The sequence below is a fragment of the Ochotona princeps genome, chromosome 1 (assembly GCF_030435755.1).
Source record: "Ochotona princeps isolate mOchPri1 chromosome 1, mOchPri1.hap1, whole genome shotgun sequence".
Classification (NCBI taxonomy): Eukaryota; Metazoa; Chordata; class Mammalia; order Lagomorpha; family Ochotonidae; genus Ochotona; species Ochotona princeps.
The window spans coordinates 93475490-93497818 of NC_080832.1; the positions used below are offsets into that span (position 1 = coordinate 93475490).

A 22329-nucleotide genomic window follows, 5' to 3' on the forward strand; every position below is an offset into this window, starting at 1 on the left:
TTTTTTCATTTTCTTTCAGTTACCATAAGAGTCAAATAAATGAACCACTAAATAAACCTATGCTAAGATTCCTAGCATACCACTGTTTTTTATAAAATAATTATAATTCTTTCAACACTCAATTTAACCATTCAACAAATTTTCAGCAAACTGCCTTAAATACTATTTTTTAAAACAGTCAAATATGATAACTATGTAGTTCTATAGAATATCACACTCTCTAGCACAGTTAGACTTCAGCTGGCAGAGACAACAAAGGGAGACTATGGATGGGGCCAGCATTGTGTGGGTTAACCCAGCATCCGTGTATTGGGACAGATTCTAGTCCCTGCTGCTCCACTTATGTGTTGGGAGCACTGACAATGCCCTGCCCTAAGATGGCGCCTGGACCCTATTTCCTCTTGGAGACAGGTTTCAGGAAGTGCCCTGTGATTGGCCCTTTACCTCTGGCCTCAGGCATGTAAGCTGATTGGATAAGCCAGGGGCCTTGGGGGAGGGGTGAGGAGGTTCTCTGTGTAATGGAAATAACGGACTTAACTGACTTAACTGAAGGCTTCTGGGTAACGGATTTAAAGGATAGGAGGGATATATAAGCCAGGGGCTTCTGCCCCAAAGAAGAAACTGAAGGTTGGAATAAAAGTGCCTCTGAAACATCCTCCAGTGTCGGGTGATTTCTTCCGCGGGACGGGAGACACCAATACTTATGATCAGCTCCCTCTATATGTTCTGAGAAAGCAGTGGAGGATGCCCCAGATACGTGGGACCCTGTCACCTACACGGGAGACATATATAGATTTCCAGCCTCCAACCTTTGGTCAGATCCAGTCATGGAATTTGTGACCATTTGGGAAGAAAGCCAGCAAACAGAGATCTTTCTTTCTCTGTAATTCTGTCTTCTGAATGAATAAAAGTTTAAGAAGAGGGAAGAAAGAGGTGATGTGAATAAGGATGTTTAATATCTTTAATAATACCTTCTCTTAACATCTATATTCAAAACCTCAGTTAACTGATAAAACAGGAACCTCTTAATGGTTGCTCTTTAGCATTTATTTTACCTATTTAGATTAGATCAAATATCTGTAATGTGCTCTGTCTCCTGAAATTTATATTTGTGGATTGGTTTTCTCTAAATTTCATCCAACTGCACTTCAGTGTAAAAATTCTGAGAATTTTATGGAGAAAATTAAATTATTAGGGAGAAAATTAAAGGTATAAAGACTACATTCTTCAAGTCTTAGAGCCTATCACTTTGTCTTATGAAACATAAGTAATATCAATTACAAACACTTCTATCACAATGGCACCTAAAAATTCTGAATCGTGAAATATAAAGCTATATCACAGTGACACTTTATGATTCATTTGATCCTCAGAATCCACTATTCTGAATACACTACTTACCTTTTCAAATGACCTAACAGAAGGTGTCCATTGTCAAATTCCTTGTTACAGTGCATTATGGGACATAAGATTGGTTTCCCAGACACCTGCTTTTGGCCTCCTCTTCGGGATGAGCTTCTTCCACAATTAAGTGTGCCTGTTTTAAGTCCTGCAGTATCAGAATATAAACTTAATTACTATTTCAGATATTTGTTCTTCCAACTGGTAATCAAAATTATGACAAAACAATACACACTATGATGCACCAGGAACTGGATGATCCTACTTAAACATAAATATCTACAACCTTATTTATAAGATACAATAACTTACATAAAAACAGCTTTACCATCTCAACAGCCAGGAAACACTAAGATCAAATGCTTTAGAAAACAAAGCAGCCTCCAATTTGGTGGTGTATCAGGTTAAGCCTCTAGCTATGAAGCCAACATCCCATGTTGTCACCAGTTTGAGTTAAAGTCTGAATCCAGATTGTTCTACTTCTGGTTAGCTCTCTGCTAATGTCCCTGGGAAAGCAGAGGAAGGTGGTCAAAGTGCATGAGACTCTGGCAACCACATAGTAGACCCAGAAGCAGCTTTGGGCTCCTGGCTTCAGCTTGGAGCAGCCCATTCATTTCATTTCAGCCATCTGGGGAAAAAAACAGCAGATGGAAGATTCTGTCTCTCCTTGTCTCTGTAACTCTTTCAAAAAGATAAATAGGACCTGGCACTAACAGCCTAGTGGCTAAATCCTCGCCTCGCATGCACCAGGATCCCATATGGGCGCCAGTTCGTATCCCGGCTGCTCCACTTCCTGTCCAGCTCCCTGTTTGAGGCCTGGGAAAGCTGTCAAGGATGGCCCAAACCCTTGGGACCTACCTGTACCCTCGAGGGAGGGCCAGAGGAAGCTCCTGGCACCTGGCTTTGGCTCAGCTCAGCTCTGGTCAATGTGGCTACTTAGGGAGTGAACTAGCAGATGGAAGATCATCTCTCTGTATCTCCTTCTCTCTGTATATCTGACTTTCCAATAAAAAATAATAAAAAAGGCCCGGCGGCGCGGCCTAGTGGCTGGAGTCCTCGTCTTGAAGGCCCCGGGATCCCATATGGGCGCCGGTTCTAATCCCAGCAGCTCCACTTCCCATCCAGTTCCCTGCTTGTGGCCTGGGAGGGCGGTCGAGGACGGCTCAAAGCTTTGGGACCCTGCACCCGCGTGGGAGACCCGGAGGAGGTTCCTGGTCCCGGCATCGGATGGAGGATCTTCCTCTCTGTCTCTCCTCCTCTCTGTATATCCGGCTTTCCAATAATAATAATAAAATCTTTAAAAATAAATAAATAAATAAATAATACCATAAATCTTGAAACGAGATAAATAAGAAAGCCCCTATCCCATGCATTTTAGTTATATAAGTTAGCAAAAAAATTGTCTTATAAATATTATTTCTGCTTCAATGATCTTAAACAATAGATAAAATAATATCCAGTCTCTCAGAATTATTATCTGAGTTCTATGAAAACCATGCTAATATAGTTGGGGAGAGAAAAGGAGAGTAGAGCACAAGGAAATAAGAAAGATAAGAGCTTTGGTTTCTGAGGAATATAGCCACTGATCAATCAACTCCAACCTGGACATGAAGCAATGCAGGTGTCAGTAATAACACTCCAGAACACACAGCATGAATTTAATTATGGTTGTCTCTCCTCTTTCTAGTGCTCCTATATTGCCCCTTCTCTTTTTCTCTTGAAAAAGATAATTAAGAAACAGTTTGTTCATTATTACTTTCTCCTAATTAATATCCCTTCATCCTAGGCTGTTCCTATCTCTTTCTTTCCTTATAATCTCAATCTTCCTTGACTCTTGTAGCCCTGTTCTGAAAAAATTTTCTCAAGAAAACTTACAACACAAAATAGTACAGGGTTTCAAAAAGTTTGTGTAAGATATGCATTTATCTTTTAACTCCATTTCCCATGACCTTTTAAAGCCCCTCATACATGATGAAAATTTTAAAGAGTAGCACTGTTTAATAAAACACTGGGGTCACGGTTGTGTTGCAAGCAATTGTTTGCAGAGCCAACAACCCACATGAACACTGGCTTGAGTCTCTATTGCTCTACTTCTGATTCAGTTCCCAACTACTGTGCCTGGAAAAATTATAAGTACACAAAGTACTTCTAATCAAATAATTAAATTATAATAGCAATAATGTGGAATACATGAATAACTTAATGCTCTTAAGAATTAGGATGTCACTTTTTAAAAACTTATTTTTGAAAGATGGGGGTAGTGGAAGGGTTTCTACCTATTGATTCACTTTCCAAATTGCTCCAGTGACCAGAGCTGGGTCAGGCATCACAGATGGTGGCTTACCCAGCTATGCCACAGTGCTGCCCCTAGAATCTCAGTTTTTATAATTTAAAAATGACTATTCTGTTTTCCTTAGTAATACCCTCTGAAAAACTCTCAACATACTCGAACATCTATTTATGGAACAGCACCATCCCAAATCTAGTACAATATTAGAGCAATCATTCTAGCTACAAATCTAACTTCATTTTTACAGTTTCAGGAACCAAACAAAAAACTGAAATCACTATGAAAACAGTGTAACTACAGGCTTTATAACCACAGAATTCAGAATATCACTCATCTTTACCTAGCCCTAAAGTACCATAAAGGACAATGACCCATTTGCTCCTACTTGGCCCTGTGCACAGATAAACAGATCTTCAAAAATTCAGTGTACAAAAGCCCATTAAAGTACTCAGATGATCTGGCAGTCAGGAATAAGGCTTAAGAGGGCGAATTACAACAACCATACTATGAGGGATCTGAAAGTGTTAGTCCCCTGTAAAGTAATTTTTAGAGATTTTGCAGATGACAAAGGCTTATATTTTTATAAGCCTGTTTTCATCATCCTCAGGGTCATTCCCACAACCAATGTTGGCTTAATGGAATCTTTGAAGATTATGAAAACCAGCTATGTATTCCAAAATTCCCTTATTTCTAATTAACTTAAGATGAAGTCCTTGAGCTAGTCATTAGATTCTTTCTCAGATACTGAATGTACGTAAGAGGCACTACTAAATTCTATAATCTGGGGCCAACAATATAGAGGAGTGGTAATGTCAAGCCTGTGACACCAGCATCATGTATGGACATGGATTTGAGTCATGGCTGCTCCACTTTTCTTTTTTTTGGTTCAGTGATTTATCTTTTTTTTTTTTTTTACATTTTTTAATTATGAATTTTGTGGTACAATTCCATAAGGTTAGGGATTTCCCCCCTCAAATTTAACCCCCTAATTTTTCCCATAGTATTACAATAGTAGTCATAAGTTATTACATAAGCAGTCATAAGTCCATCAGTCTGTTTTAAGTATGCCCCAAAACTGCTGGTACAGGCAATGTCAGAGAGTCCAGCATCCCATTGTCTGCTGCTCCACTTTTAATTTAGCTCCCTGCTAATGGCCTGGGAAGATGGTCCAGGTACTTGGGTCCCTGTTACCCTTGTGGGAGACCCAGATGAAGTACTTTTCTCACCCTGGCCCAACCCTGGCTACTGTGACCATCTAGAAAGACAAGCAGCAGATGAAAGATCTCTCCTCTCTACATAACTCTAATTTTTATGTAAATAAATCATCAGCTGCAGAAGCTGGCACTGACTAATTCTGTCAAGTCAAATCACCGAACCACCTAAACAGTGCATAAACCGGGACTGAGAGAGACCTGGGAGGAAAAAAGTGGGTTCCCCCTTCTTGAGTCACTAGTCCCGCGGGAGGGCATGAAAACTAGGACAGGGGCTGAGGTGGCTAGACAGAGAGGCACTCAACAACATCCGTGAGGGCTGGATGGTTGAGTTGGTTAGATGGAACTAAGCTTTAATACCCATTGGCAAGTACAAGAGCCAAATGGGATGGGGGACAGACTGGTCTACTGCTACACATACTGGCAAATCAGGGTAGGGGGCGGGCCTGGTGGGGGTTATTGTGGGTCGCCCCGACTAGGCTGCAGCTCCCACTGGTTTCTGTGAGGGCCGAGTATGTGCTGGACAGAACCAGACTGGACTGCAACACCCATTGGTTCCAGTGCAACTTGGGACTGAAAACAGAACCAACCCAGCAATTGCAACCACCAGCTGATCGGGGTGATGGACTGTGCCGGGCCCTGTGCTTGCTAGAACATACAAGAATCTGGTCTGGGAATACCTCAAGGTTTCTCTAGAGATCTCCCCAGTCGAACTGCTGGACTCAGAACTCTAACCAAGAAAAAACAGAAGACAGAACAGGTCAATCATTCATCTCAGCAATATGTTGGCAGCGAAATAAGGGGCAAACGGAGACTTTATGATGGACCATATCAATCAGTGGACGACCTCATCGAGCGAAACTGGCAGCGATTCATAACTGGAGAACTAGTAACACCACTCGAGCAAATATCTCAGAGCATGCCCCACATCCGGGACTTGGGGTGTGCGGGAAACCGGGTGGGGCTTCTCCCTCAATATCCTCCTTTACCTCAGATACATAATGAAAACAATATGGACATAATAGTATCACCCACTTCCCTATACCCCCTCAACCTTTTTTTTTAACCGCAATTAACTATGTAAAGATTGTCAACAATACAATAAAATAAATTTTAAAAAAATACATAAAACTTTAAAAAAATAAAATAAAATGAATAAAAAAAGGAAAGCAGGCCCAGAGCAATGGCTTAGTGCCTAAATCCTCAACTTGCATATGCCAGGATCCCATATGGGCGCAGTTCATATCCCAGTAGCTGCTCCACTTCCCCTCCAGCTCCCTGCTTGTGCCCTGGGAAAGCAGTTGAGGATGGCCCAAAGCCTTGGGATCCTGCACCTGTGTAAGAGACCTGACTTCAGATTGGCTCAGCTCCGGCCATTATAGCCACTTCGGGAGTGAATAAGCGGATAGAAGATATCTCTCCGTATCTCCTTCTCTCTGTAAATCTGTCTTTTCAATAAAAATAATTTTTTTAAAAGGAAAGAAAACTACAAACTTGAAAAGAACATCCTAGAAGGTAAAAAATTTATATTTTTTCAATATCCTCTGCTGAAGCAGATTTGAAACGCCATACAGTCTTTGCATTAAGCAATCATTAGATTGTTTAAGATGTAGGCTTTGTGTGTGTGTGTGTGTGTGTGTGTGTGTGTGTGTGATGTTTATATAGTTGATCAGGGTGGGAAGGGTCAAGGATTAGGGGAAAGTGCATGAGACCACTGTTTTCAAGTTTTCTTTTTCTTCCTCCTGTATCTGTGGCAATGGGGAGATAAGAGAAGCCCCATCCAGTCTTTCAACCGCCTCAGGACCCAGGGATGGTGAACGGACACCGATGTCATCCCAGAATCTCCCATGTGGAGCATGCCCTGAGGGTTCTGCTTAAGTGTTTTCGATAATTTTGAAATACTCTCAATCTTGCTGACCCAAGGATGAGGAAATTCTTTCAAGGTCGACTGGCTGCCATAGTTCACACTTTAGAGTCTCCATTTGCCCAAATATTTGCTGTCAGCACTTGGCTGAGGTAATTGTCCAGTTTGTTCTGCCTTCCTTCCTCAGCTTTGGTACCAGATGTCGTCCATGTGCATTTGGGCATGTCATCCACTGCTCCGTCTTAACCACTGAGGAGATCCAATTCTGACACAGGTACTCCGTGGTCAGTTCACAGATCCTGTAATTCTCCCCATGGTTGGAGCTGTGAGTCCAGTGGTTCAGTTGGGGGATCCCCAAAGAAACCTCTTCTGAGGTGATCCCAGACTTGACTCGTGTGTGCTTGCCAGTATGGGGTCCAGCTCAGTGCATGACCCATATTCACCTACTCACTCAGTGGTGGTTGCAATTGCTGGATCAGTTCTGTCTCCAGCCCCACCTCTTATGCAGACCAATGTATACTGCAGCCCAGCCCAAGCCTGCCCACCACACATTCAGCCCTCGAGTACACTAGCGGGAACTGAAACCTAATCAGAGCAACCCCAAATAACCCCACTAGGCCCACTCCCAGCCCTGGTTCTTGTTCTTGCCAGAATGTGCAGCAGACTGATCCAGTCTGTTCCCCATCCCATTCAGCTCTCAATGAGTACTGGAGCCTAGTTCAACCCAACCCTCAACCATCCAGTCCACGCTCAGCCCACTCATGCTCACCAATGGGAGCTTCAGACCAAAGAGGTGCCCACAATTTTCCTACTGGGCCTACTCCCAGTACCAGATCTTGCACTCTTCAGGTAGTTCTGCAGTCAAGCTTGACAGAATTCGCCTTCCTGTCCCAGCCCTTGCTAGCTAATGCTGCAGCAAAGTCCAATCAGCCTGCATTCACTCTGGCTCATGCATGCACCACTGGATACAGTCAGTTAGCCTAGCCTGGCTCTCCCCCTAACCCAGACCACAGAAAGGCTAACAAGTGTTGTAGCCCGGCATGGACTGTTCCACCCATAGTCCCAGTTCTCATACTTACCAGTGGGAGCAGTGGCCCAGGTGGGGAGCCCATGCTGCCCCCCTACCAGGCTCACACCCTTCTCTCTAGCTCTCATGCATACTGGTGGGTGCTGAGGCACAGTCTGGCATGGCCTGACTCACCTCGGCATTTGCCAGCGGGTGCTATAGCACAGCCCAGCCCTGTCTGCACCAGGTACCATCTCATGCTGGTGGGTCTTGCAACCTAGCCCAGCCCAGCCCAGCCAGCACCCAATCTCAGACGTAACATGAATTGGCTGTTGTTGCAACCCAAACCATCCTGTCCTGCACTGCATGCTGGCTCTCAGATCTGCCAGTGGGTATTATGAACTGCCCAGCCTGGCCCAGCCCAAAACCTGACCCACACATATGCCAGCGGGTACTGTAACCTGGCCTGGATTGGGTTGCTTCCAGCCTTGGTTCTTGTGTTCCCTGTAAGGACTGTGTCCTGACAGAGGAGGTAGTTGTAGGCTTCTTTTCTGTGTTCATTCTGCAAACATTTATGTCCCACTGTGATACAACAGTCAACAAGTCTTTATTGAGCATCTCTACACTAGTCATTCTGTATAGGAACTAACATTAAAAAATATTAGTATAACTTGGTCTCTGTCCTCAAAGAGCAGAGTTTAATGAAAGAATCAGCATAAACAAGAACAATCTAACAGAGTAAATACTGTAATATACTAATTAATAAAGTACTGTGAGATTAAAGACAGCTGAGTAAACTAAGGCAGAATAAATCTTGAAAGGCTTATCAACTGGGCATGATACAATAGCCATGTGTAACTCAACAATCCCTAGTATTCTGAATTATCCATGGTCTGTATATCACCCCCCTCAGGCAATTAAGAAGATATTTAAAGATGGAAGACAAGTGTGCTAGACACAGCAGATTAAGATAAGGAAGAAATACGGTTTGAATGGGTAGCCACATATAATAATCTATTCCAGGAGCCACCTCTACGGTATAGTGGATAAAGCAACTGTCTATAAGCACAGTATTCCATATGGGTGCTAATATGAGTCTTGGCTGCTGCACTTACAATCTAGCTCCTCACTAATGCACCTGAGAAAGCAGCAGAGGATGGCCCAAGAGCTTGGGTCCCTGCATGTAAATGGAAGACCTGAAAGAAGCCCCGGCCTCTTGGCTTTGGATTGGCCCAGCTAAAGCCTTTGTGGCCATTTGGAGGAGTCAATCAGTAGATGGAATCTCTCTCCCACTCTTCCTCTTCCCCTCTCTAACTTCGTACTTCAAATAATAAAAAGATAATAAATTTTTAAAAAAAATCTATTCCACCAGGTATCAAATGGGATAAGGTAGTGAATATACAAATACAAATAATTAGAGTTCTTTGTAAATCATAATTTGAATATGCTCAAAGGAAAGATCCTTTTAAAATAAACTTTAGAATAGCAAGATACCTATGCTCAACAAAGCACTGCATGGGCTGGAAACAGAACCGACCTAACAATTGCAACCACCAGCTGATTGGGGTAATGGACTGTACTGGGCCCCGTACTTGCAAGTACACAGAAGAATCTGGTCTGGAAACACCTCATGCAAAGTTTCTTTGGGGATCTCCCCAACTGAACTGCCGGACTCAGATCCCTAACCATGAAAAGACAGAGGACAGAAAAGTCAGTCAACTACCTCAGACATAGGTTGGCAGTGAAAAACTGGGCAAACGGAGACTCTAAGATGGACTATGTCAGTCAGTGGATTCTGCAGGGATTTCTTCGTGCTTGGAATGCCAAGACTGGCAGCAATTCATAACTGTTGAACTATCAAAACCACTTGAGCAAGACCCTCGGAGCATACCCCACATCGGGGACCTGGGATGGGTGGGAGACTGGCTGGGGTTGGTCTTCTCCCTTTATCTCCCCCTTTACCCCAGATACACGACAAAAACAATGTGGAAATAATAGTCTTAGCCACTTTCCTGTAGCCCTTGAGCCTTTTTGCCCATTTAACTATGTAAAGAATCTCAAAAATAAAGAAAAATTAATTAATTAATTAATTTTTAAAAAAGCACTGCATGCAGATATATTTTTTGATTGTTTGCAAACTAAATCTCCTGTTAAATTAAACCCACAGCTAAGCTGTCTGTGGCTATCCCATGTCTTAAGGGCTTAACAGATACTCTACAAAAAAAGGCTAGAAAAGTTGTCACAAATTCTCCCACTAGCTCTTAAAAATTTTCTAGTAGCTGGAGAAATGTTCCATAGTGACCACTTCAGAAATCTAAGAACTGAAAGGAATTAGTAATCAAGATGCAATCCACTGTTTCACACAATCTTTTTACATGCATTCTTCCAAAAATAGACATTAGTAAGCTGCACCAATGAACGTATCTCCCAGTGCTCAATTTACTTTGTGAATTTTTTTTCTGATATCAAATAAGCTGCTACTCACTACTTCATGCAATAGCTATCAAATATATGAATGTATTCTCTGTTGCTCAGTCTCTGGCAAAAAAATTATTGGATGTCGTAAATATATGAAAAATAAAAAATATTTAATGAGCTTAGGGATGATCTATACTGTTTATATCCAAGGTATATTGCTCTAAACCAGGAAGACAACTGACAAGGCAGGCTATTAAGGAGTAATATTATCATAACTAAAACTAAGTTTCAATACCTTACATGCTTAATAGCAACTAAATAGAACAGACTTCCTTTTTGCCTTAATGCCATTCTGAAGTTTGGTAATCTTAATGTAATGTAATCTCCAAAGAATACCTGGCATTTTCAGCCATTGATCCACACACAGTCTTGCCGCTTCAGTATCAGAATGTTCTCGAATAAATTCCAATTCTTGTAACCCATGAGCATGTTGAAAATCGACTTTTTCCTGGAATTATCAAGAAAAAAAAATTCAATTAACATATGATTACTATCCTGGCTTCCAGGTCAAAAAGATTTTGACAAACCTATGATCAGACAATACTAACTGGTCACAGAAATCTGTTTCTAGAAATCTATAATAAAGAGACATGAAAAGAAAGGTTCATGCTCTAAGATGTTGATCCCAATGTCATTTGCTCAAAATATGCTACAGGCTACATCTCCAATAATTGAGTACTGTTTAAGTAAATTATAGTAATAGCTCACAGAAGTTATTATGAACACTAACCAGAAATGTTCAGCAAATATTAAAAGCAAATAGGTCCTATGCTGAATTTGAGTTGGAAGAAGCAAGTCTGGCTTCAAAATGGATAGCCATGACCCAAAGGAACCACAGCAGCTGAGGAAAGCGCTTATGGTTGGTTTGAGCTTTAAAATGCCGGGTGATGGTTTGAGAAAATCTTTTGAGAAATGCAGCACATTCAGATTGTGTAGTAATGACAGATTAGCCCCCACCTCCAACCCCGGAAAAAAAATGTTCCATGGGGTTCAGTTTTGTGACTTACTCTAGTGTTGTTTTGTTTTTTGGGTTTTTTTTTAAAGATTTATTTATTTTTATTACAAAGTCAGATATACAGAGAGGAGGAGAGACAGAGAGGAAGATCTTCCGTCCGATGATTCACTCCCCAAGTGAGCCGCAACGGCTGGTGCTGCGCCGATCCAAAGCTGGGAACCAGGAACCTCTTCCGGGTGTCCCACAAGCAGGGAGCTGGATGGGAAGTGGAGCTGCTGGGATTAGAACCGGTGCCCATATGGGATCCCGGTGCGTTCAAGGCAAGGACTTTAGCTGCTAGGCCACACCACCAGGCCCGACTTACTCTAATGTTTAAGAGGTAAGATACAGCAAAATATTGATGGCCATGTTGTGAAGCCAAAGACAGCTGTTTCTAGAGAGGATTCAGTAAAGCCTGGTGCCCATTTAACAGTGAAAATTTCTGTTGGTGGTATTAAAGATACAGAGGAATATAATTTGAGTGACTATTTTGATAAGTATGGCAAGACAGAAACCACAGATGTTATGGAAGAGAGGCAGAGTGGCAAAAAACAGGATTTGGTTTTTTGACTTTTGTCATCATAATACAGTTGATAAAACTGCTGTTAAAAAACACCACGCTGGGCCTGGCACAGTGGCCTAGCGGCTGAAGTCCTCGCCTTGAAAGTCCCGGGATCCCATATGGGCGCCGGTTCTAGTCCCGGCAGCTCCACTTCCCGTCCGCCTCCCTGCTTGTGGCCTGGGAAAGCAGTTGAGGACAGCCCAATGCATTGGGACCCTGCACCCGTGTGGGAGACCCAGAAGAGGTTCCTGGTTCCCAGCTTCGGATCGGCGCAGCACCAGCCGTTGCGGCTCACGTGGGGAGTGAATCATCGGAGGGAAGATCTTCCTCTCTGTCTCTCCTCCTCTCTGTATATCTGGCTGTAATAAAATGAATAAATCTTTAAAAATATATATATATATATATATATAAAACACACTGTTAATAGACACATTTATGAAGTGAAAAAAAGCCCTTTCTAAACAAGAGATGGAGTTGGCTATTGGCTCACCAAGAGATCATGGAGGTAGATCTGACCTTACAGGTTGTGGAGGAAACTTTGGAAGTGGTGGACGCAAATTTGGCTGAGGTGGAAACTCTGATGGAAGAAGAAGTTATATAAGAGGTGATGGTGGCAAATATGTCGGTGGTCCTGGTTATAGGGGCAGGAGAGTCTATGGTGGTGGTGGAACAGGATATGGAAACCAAAGTGGTGAATATGCGAATATGGTGGAGGAGGAGGATATAATGGTCACAATGAAGGAGGAAATATTGCAGGTAATAATGGTACTGGTGGAAATTGCAATGATATGAGAAACTACAGTGGACAACAGTAATCCAAATATGGACCCATGAAAAGGAGCAATTTCAGTGAGAGAAGCTCGGGCAGTAACAATTATTAGGGGAAAAGCAATGAGTCACCAGGAAAGCTGCAGGTTACTTTAAGACAGCTATCCCAAATGCATCAGAGTAACTGTAAAAATCTGCCTCAGCAGGAACAATGATCCACGGCCAGAAAAGCTACTGCAGCTTAAACAGGAAACCTTGCTCAGGACCATCATAGCTACAGATTGCAAAAAGTGTAGCTACTGATTAATACAATATAGTGTCAATTAGATGTACATTCCTAAAATCTTTTATCTGCCACAGCTTTGTTTTCTTTTTTTAAAAGATCTATTTTTTGTTAAAGATCTATTTTCATTAGAAAGGCAAATTTATAAAGAGAAGGAGAGACAGAAAGATTTTCCAATCGCTGGTTCACTTCCCAAGAGGCCGCAACAGCCACAGTTGAACCACTCTGAAGCCAGAAGCCAGAAGCTTCTTCTGGGTCTCACACACAGGTGCAGTGTTGGAATTCAAAGAAATTGAGCAAGACTTCAAGTGTAACGTCTTTATTCTTCAGCTGGATGGCCACTTTTTGCCATGAACAAAGACGCACCTTGAACACAATTAAGTGGGGGATTTTTTTAGCAAGTATCTACAGTGACAATGAATAGTGACAGTGGACAAATACGTAATGAGGGGCTGAGGAACATTGAAGTGACACAAAGCAGAAGGCAGACAATAAAAAATTTACAATGCATAGGCTCAGGATTCTGATCTTATCACTTCAATCCAGACAGTAATAAAACAGCATGCATTGAAGGTAGCTGCCTTTCCTGCAAATCTTTAAAACTCCAAAAATCCTACCTAGCTCCTGTTTGTTTCCTGAAACAGAGTTTTCTTGTAAAAGGGTGCAGGCGCGTCTTTGGAGATTCCAGACTTCCAGGAATACAAACATCTTTACAACTAACCCTTTCAGTGCAGGGTAGAAAGGTTTTTGAGGGGCTGTCCTGAACTGCTTTCCCAGGCCACAACTAGGGAGCTAGACGGGAAGTGGAGCAGCCGCACATGAACCAGCGCCCATATGGGATCCTGGCACGTACAAGGTGAGGATTTAGGCACTGAGCCATCACACCAGTTCCTCCTTTTTCTTTTCATTACATCAGGTATACTGCCCTGTAAATTGTGGCAATGGTACCAAAAATTAAAAATTAAGGCAATTTAACTTAAAAAAAGAGTAAACTCTCAATCAACATCTATCTCAAAAGCTGAACAACCTTCTCAAGCAGGACAGCACAGCATATATTTTTTGGCTTTTCTGTTCATATAGTGTCTACTGCGACTACTCACATCTGCTACAGCACAAGAGTAGACAAAAGACTATATGGAAGCCAATGAGCATGACAGTGTTCCTGCAAGCCTTCATTTACAAAAACAGGAAGCAAGCCAGTGCTAACCACTGAACCACATGTTCCTGACTGCTCAGTCTCTAAATCCTTCTAGCTACATTATCTATCAATCCATCTGTATATAACTCTCTAATCATATATATATATAATACTTACTGACCACTTATCATACACCAGACACTGTTCTAAAACACTTTCATGATTCTCATAACAATCTTTTGAAATAGGTACTACTATTATTATTCCTATTTTAGTGGAAAACCTAAGGTACATAGACACATAGTAAACCACCCAAACATATTAAATAGTGTTAGGATTCAACATCTACCAGTGTGATTCCATAATCAATTCAGTATAAAAGTACCACAGTGTCTTTCAAAACTTACAAGCAGGCCTTCATCACAGCAGCAATAAAGTTGTTGCATAGACACCCATTAGGGTCCCTGCCACCTATATCAAGAATCTCGATCCAGATGGAGGTCTGCAATTCAGTCTGGTCCAGCATGACTGTTTAAGGTATTTGAGGAGTGAAGTGGCATTTAGCAACTAAATGTCTCTGACTTCTTTAAAAAGGTTTTTTTTTTTTTTAATTACATTGCATTATGTGACACAGTTTTATAGGTACTGGGATTCCCCCCACTCCTCCTCAAACCCTCCCCCCATGGTGGATTCCTCCTCCTTGTTGCATTACCACAGTTCAAGTTCACATGAGATTCTTTCATTGCAAGCATTTACCAAGCATAGAGTCCAGCATCGTATTGTCCAGATAAGTTCAATGGCTTGTTGGGGAGACCATCTGTGGTGTGAAGGTAGAGCCGGCAGAGTATCATCCCGATCAATTAAAAGCCCCAACATAACATCAGCAACAATTTATAACGTTATGGAATTAATTGACATAGTATTGAGTAACCAATATGTTCCCAAAAAATGCAAGTTCTTTGCCACATCCTGTGACTTCTTCACTGACATTTCAATTTCAGTTTATATGCAACTGAAATCGTATACACCTTAAAGGTTCTATACACCTTAAAATGGCTATAGATTGCTATTCAGCTGTCTTGTATCTATTATCATTTTAGCATTTAGCATTTTATAGCGCTAAAGCATAATTTTGCTGAACCTGGCTGTTTTTCAGGTAGTCTAGACTGGCTTATAACTCTAACAAGACATACGTCAACAGTTTAGGCGCAGAACAGTTTTAGGAGGGGTGTGCAGAGAAATCTTCAACACCCTAGTGAGCAGTAACTAATCTTTGTGTCCCACCTAGTAAGGTATAAATGAATCCATGGTGACCATTTCCTGTCTGATTCTAAGCTTTCCTTGTTGTTCTCTATCTATTCCAGAGTTTTTGTTTGTTTGTTTTGAGGGGTTTCCAGAGCGATTCTGATGGTCATTGTCAGAGAGGGTGGGGACCCAAAGTTGGAACCAAGCGAGGACCAGAGAAAGCTCCCCTCCCTAGTCCCGAAGGAAGTTTACTGTTCTTCTGTTTCTGCGAAAAAGTTTTTAAAGGACCTAAATGTACTGTTGATTTCTATGGATCAAAAATATTCAAAAAATAAATGTGCTTTACTGAACAAGTATAGACGTTCTCTGCTTGCCATTATTCCCCAAATGGCAAACACTAATATAGTATTTACTAGATATTATAAGTAAGCTAGAGACTAAGGCATTCCAGAGAACATATGTAGGTTATAAGCAAACTGTGCAATTTTATATAAAGGACTTAAGCATCCATAATATTTTTATATTTTCAGGCGTCTTGGAAGCTATCCTTTATGGATTCACAGGAGTCTCTGTACTTAAAATGAAAATGGAAACACTGAATTTACAAAACAAAGGCCTGAGTAATACATGGCCTAATAGGTGGGAGGAAGGAAGATCAGGACTGTAATCTTCTAATAAAGGCAATGTATATAGTGGATCAAGATTTTCAAACTAAAGAAAATGTACACAGCATTTCTACACTCCTGATCCAGCTCTGTGTTAATGTGCCTGAGAAAACGAAGATGGAACAAGTACTTCAGCCCCTGCAACAATGTGGGAGACCCAGAAGTAGTACATGCATCCATATGGGAGTGAGATGGAAGTTTCAGGCTCCTACCTGCGGCCTGGGCCCAGTCATGGCAACTGCAAATATTTGGGGAGTAAACTAGTACCTGGAATGTCTCTGCTTCTTTCCCCTTTTGTTGTAGCTCTGCATTTCATATGTGTGTGTATAAAGAGAGAGTATAGTAAAACCTATGTAACAGTCTGAGAACTTTTTTTTTAAAGATTTATTCATTTTATTACAGCCAGATATACACAGAGGAGGAGAGACAGAGAGGAAGATCTTCCGTCCAATGATTCACTCCCCAAGTGAGCTGCAACGGGCCGGTACGCGCCGATCAGAAGCCGGGAACCTGGAACCTCTTCCGGGTCTCCCACGCGGGTGCAGGGTCCCAATGCATTGGGCCGTTCTCGACTGCTTTCCCAGACCACAAGCAGGGAGCTGGATGGAAGTGGAGCTGCCGGGATTAGAACCGGCGCCCATATGGGATCCCGGGACTTTCAAGGCGAGGACTCTAGCCGCTAGGCCACTGTGCCGGGCCCGAGAACTTTTTTTAATGTTAATGTTTTTAATGCTTATATTTAATGTTTTTAATGTTAATGTGTCCATTACCAATGTCTAGGAAAAAAATCCAGTGTCACTCAGAAAAAGAGTTTGAAAATGATCATGCTGTAAAAGAGATTTTCTTCATAAAGTGTAAAGAAGTAAAAACATATTTAACATAGTTACAGGAAAGAAACTTTCTTACACCTGAATAACAAGTGGCAGGCATGGCAGCTCAAAAGGCTAATCATCCACCTGCAAATGTCAACATCCACATGGGTGCTGATTCCAGTCCTAGCTGTTCCAATTCTGATCCGGGTCCTGATTATGGCCTGGGAAAGCAATGTAGGATAGCCCAAATCTTGTCCCTGCATCTACGTGCAAGATCCAGAAAAGAACTTCTTGCTCCCAGTTTCAGATTGGCTCAGCTCTGGCTGGTGAGGCCACTTGGGGAGTGAGACAATGGATGGAAGATCTTTCCTTCCATTGCTCTCTCCTCTCTGTAAATCTGCTTTCAAATAGAAATAAGCAATTTTTAAAAAACAATGAATAGCAAAAATGAAAAAACTGAAGTGTTTCTGTCAGAGGAGAAGTAATTCTATGTATATGCCTATCTTTATGGAGTAAGCATTTCATATACACAATTAAATAGAAAAGTCTGATTTAATTGGTATATTATAAAACTTAAGGCTCAAAAATGACTACTTCTCAATTTATTACATACTACATTAGGAATGATTAGAACAAAGGTTAAAGAAACAGGCAAATTCCTGGTCCAGGCCCAGCTGCTATGGCCACTTAGGGGAATGAATCAATGGATGGAAGATTCTCTGTCTCTCCTCCTCTAACTCTGTGTTTCAGATAATAAACAAATAATTCAGATAAATACATAACTATTGTGATAAAGTAACCAGATTAATTGCGCATCTGCTTTGAGAAATCCCATGCGTTTTCATTCCCCAAAATAAGGTCCTCTCAACTAATTTTACTTTTTCTTCTGTCCTGTATACGTACAGCACAAAAATCCAAAAATTTAGGAACAGAGATATAAAAAACTATCATGTATTTAATCAATATTAGCAACATAGGATACAGGCTCAGATTCAATTAAATCATCCATTTTTTAAATTCTTTACAATTTTATAATAAATTAAATTAAAATTTTACAATTTGGTAAAACATCAAATAAATAACTACATACCCTGAATGCTCTATTCTTTTCTTCTTTTTGCTGTTTCTCTACTTCAACGTGGCGGGCTAGGCGAGCCAAAGTCAAAGTAACTTTATCCTTCTGACGATCAATATAATCTTTATGCTTAACATTATCCTATAGTGGAAAAAAAAATCACTCCTTTTAATAGACCAAATTAGCATTCAGATGATATACCCACGTCTCAAAGTTACTGTACAAAAGAACAATTCAGTTTATCATTTTTCTAAAAATCTGTCTTGATATGTTTTATTTTTTTGTTTTGTTTTTTGGCCAGGCAATTATCTACACCATCTTTGATTGTCAAAAATGTGGAGAAGATAACTGTTAGAACATCTAACAAATCACTTTTTGTAATCATCTAGCTCAGGTGCAGGGAATCTTTTTTTGCCAAGGGCCATGACATCATCTGCAAGCCATGTAGAAATAACTTAAAAATTAACCTACAGATTTTGAGTCCTGCTTGTGATTAGCTTGGCAAGGGCAAACCAAAGATTCTGTAGGCTTTACATGGTCCTCAGGCCAGATGTTCCCCACCTCTGGCTACACACTGAAAAGCTTTGTTCTGGGTTAATACGGTAATGTTATCAAGCCAGAACATCCAGTCTCCAGTGCAACATTTAAGCAACTCAAGATGTTGCCACTCCACCCCAACATCAAGTAGAAAGCTAAATTGAAAAACCAATCCTTGTATTCACCAGAAAAACAAGGTCCTGGGGACAGTGCTAGTACTCTTTCCCCAAATTGAAGAGACAGAGAGGCAAATATAGAGCACCAACTCACTAAGGCAGAAACCTCCAAGGTTACTTGTACTCAGACAGGAAAATCTGTACTATCAACGCTCTATCAACAAATTCCTGGAGGTCCGATGTACAAAAGTCTAGGGAGAGAGGGGCTAAAAAAAAACTGCTGCACCTGGCCACAGAGGGGCCCTTAACAATTCTGCAAGCTTACCCACAGGAACTCTACCATGTTCTCACAGAGAAGATCTGAGAAAATCCAATTACGCTTCTGGCAGCAAAAGGGAAAAATAACTATGCTGAAATATTCCAGAGCATTCTGTTCTTAAAAAGACTCACCTTCAGAGACTATTACTTTACCAGAGCCTAACTTTGTGGGAGGTGTGAGGGGAGGAGGTTATGACAGACTGATCAATCTAGGGAAATCAGCCCCCTGTGGGCATCCCATGCCACCTAACAGAGGGGGAGAAAGAACCAAGAAACACTAGTACAGTTCACAAGAATGACTAAGACCTAATCATAAGGCTACAAAAGGTTCCCCACCACTTCCTAAACACACCTATCACCATCACAATACTATAAAGTCTTATTTACATTTGACATATTTTTCCTTTTATGCAGTTTATCAAATCCAACTTCAAACAAAGGAATTGGAAGAAACACTAAAAGGGAAAACATATAGCTTGAGCAGTCTCGAAAGCAAATATCAGAACCAGACTTAGACATGGCAAGAACTTTGGAATTTAAAATTAAATGTGATTAATATGTTAACAATCCTAATAATGTTTAATAGGCAAAATGCATGGGTAGATTAGCAGTATCAGCAAGGAGAGAGAAATTTTAAAAAGAATAGAAAACAAATTCTAGAAATCAAAACACTATACAAGAGTAATAAGGCCTTTCATGGATCCATTAGCAGACTGGTTCCTGGCTTCTGGATTCCACCTGGAAAATTTCAAATCAGCAGATGGAACATCTTTCTCTGTAACTCTGAAATAAAATTACTCTTTAAAAAATGAAACAAAGAGGGGAAAAAAATGAGGCCATCATTGTGGTATAGCCACTTTGGTTTCTCCTAAATCTATTGCTGGCATTCCACGTGGTCATCTTTTCAAGTCCCAGCCGTTCCACTCCTAATCCTGTTCCCTGCTAATGCACTTTGAAGACCAGCAAAAGTTGGCCCAAGTATTTTGGCCCCCGCACCATCTCTGGGATTGCTCACATCTCACACTGGAGTGCCTGGTTCGACTCCATGATTCAGATCTAGCTTCATGCTAAAGTGTCCAGAACAAAGGAGATGATGGCCCAAGTATGTGGGTTCCTGCCTCTCATATGGGAGACCAGGATAAAATTCACAACTATTGGCTTCAGCCTGGCCCAGGGCTGACTTTTGTGGACATTTGGGGAGTGAGCCAGCAGAGACATATGCTCTCCTTCTGCCTTTCAAATGAATAACCAAGGGAGAAAAAAAAATGTCCACCTACATGATAAAACAAACACTTCTTAATTATTAGAATGCAAGAGAAAAAATTCACTGGGCCCAGCACAGTGGTCTAGTGGCTAAATTCCTCGCCTTGAACACAGCAGGATTCCATATGGATGCTGGTTTTTTTGTTTTGTTTTTTTTTTTACAATTTCTTTTTATTAGAAAGTCAGATATAGAGAGGAGGAGAGACAGAGAGGAAGATCTTCCGTCTAATGATTCATTCCCCAAGTGACTGCAATGGCTGGTGCTGCATCAATCCGAAGCCAGGTGCCAGGAGCCTCCTCCAGGTCTCCCATACGGATGCAGGGTCCCAAGGCTTTGGGCCATCCTTGACTGCTTTCCCAGGTCACAAGCAAGGAACTGGATGGGAAGTGGAGCAGCCGGGATTAGAACACCAGCATCCATATCGGATCCTGGCACATTCAAGGTGAGGACTTAAGCCACCAGGCCACTGTGCCAGGCCCTTGGATGCTGGTTCTAACCCAGACAGCTCCACTTCCCATCCAGCTTCCTCTTTGTGGCCTGGGAAAGCAGTTGAGGAAAGCCCGAAGCCTTGGGATTCTGTACCCATGTGGGAGACCCCGAAGAGGCTCCAGGCTCCTGGCTTCGGATGGGCACAGATCCAGCCATTGTGGTCATTTGGGGAGTGAATCATCGGACAGAAGATCTTCCTCTCTGTCTATCCTTCTCTATATATATATACCTCTATACATCTGACTTTGAAATTAAAAAAAAAAAATCTTAAAAAAAAAAAATTCATGACCACCTTATAATTAAGTTAACCATAAAGAACCAAAACTTACAGTATTATCAGGAATATGAACAGAAAGTAAACTGATTACAGGGCAGATAAAAATATCTTAAACATGTCGTAAAAACTAAGGTAAAATAAAACACTCAATTCTTAAGCTTGGGAATTTCCATTGTAATAGTGTCAGACACTGAAGTATAATTTCAGTGAAATCATAAAATCCCAGGACTGCTTATCTCGGGTTGGATTCACCAGCTCTCCCAAAGTCTGTAGCTTGAATTATCATTTAGGTTCTTGAAGCTTTTTAAAGAAAGGTCAAGATTTCAGATATGTAATTTTCTGAAGATAAAGTGAATTCGTTCTAAATCAATGAGCTTTAAGTTTCACTCAAAATATCAGTACCCATAAAACCATATTTTTTAAGTACTTGCTTGGCTTAGCTTGAACTAATTTCTAAGACACATATTAATAGAAGTTTCCACTAAATTATTTTGCAGAGAGAAATAAAGGAAAGTTTTAGAGAAAATACTGAAGTGCCGAAGGTCTCTATTTGCCTACACATTTAGGTCATTCTCTGCGCCAGGTTCTCTCCATATCCAGAACTGAACAAAACTATGCAGGACATTCTAAAGCCAGAAGAGACTGAAAGGCACATTCTGGCTCAGTTCCCATGAAATTCTTTCCTTCTTAAACATACGGTTTTTACATTTTTATTTGAAACTGGAGGTGAAACATGAACAAATCAAGTTTGGGTTGTCCTACAATGACAGTCAGATTCAGGACACCGGTTAAGTCTGAGCTCACATGTCCAAGAAAGTATAAATGGCTGAGGAATTCTCTTCCTACAGAACAAAATCTATCTGTGTATGTAACTTGGTAGTGTTACAGCAAAAAATCCCAATTCTGGAAATAAGGTAGATCGTGGAGAAGAAAGGGAAGGGTTTTTCTGTAATAGCTAGTGTGAGTAGCAGAAGCCTTAATGTGCGGGTTCGGGGAGCCTGAAATAGAATTTCTTCCTTTTGTCAAATAGTGGCATTTTCAAAATAAAACAGTTTCAATGGTCAAACCGCTCTGTAAGAACAAGGACTCAAGCTGAAGCTAACACTCATTTCTCTTGGTACTCACCCATTTTTAACAAACTTCCTTTAGCCTAATGACAAAGCTGCTGCACTGCGACTGTCTTTTTGCAGGACACTAATTCAACAGAAACCGTTCAGACTACGAACTCATAAATGCCTATCAAAAGATCTTTATTGATATTCAATGAGAGTCACTATTCAGAAGAAAATTTTCAGCAACTGGTTTTAGTTATTAGTCAAATTCAAAAAAGTCTGTAGAAATTTCAAACTTATACATTGCTGTGAAAGTATAAACCATAAGTACTAAAATTAAGTAGGAAAACTAATGTCAGCATTACCAAAAACCCCACTAATGATGATGAACATTTCCATTTTCCCATAAAATACATGTGTGTGTGTGTTTTTTAAGTAAAAATGACCTTATAAATAAGCAAAAAAATCTAGAAGGCTAAAAATC

General features: G+C 41.0%; 1 protein-coding gene and 1 pseudogene across 2 annotated transcripts in view; one reads left to right on the forward strand and one right to left on the reverse strand.

The window, feature by feature from the left end:
• ZNF451 (zinc finger protein 451) overlaps window positions 1-22329 on the reverse strand; it is a 72129-nt gene that overhangs the window by 26833 nt on the left and 22967 nt on the right. For both annotated transcript variants that reach the window (XM_004580480.3, XM_058661827.1), the window contains exons 4-6: window positions 17808-17933; window positions 10587-10698; window positions 1402-1549 (exon numbers count right to left, since the gene is read on the reverse strand). In XM_004580480.3, coding sequence (XP_004580537.2) covers window positions 1402-1549; window positions 10587-10698; window positions 17808-17933 — 386 coding nt within the window. The remainder of the gene's footprint in view (window positions 1-1401; window positions 1550-10586; window positions 10699-17807; window positions 17934-22329) is intronic.
• Window positions 11059-12687, forward strand: LOC131479648 (heterogeneous nuclear ribonucleoprotein A3-like; annotated as a pseudogene).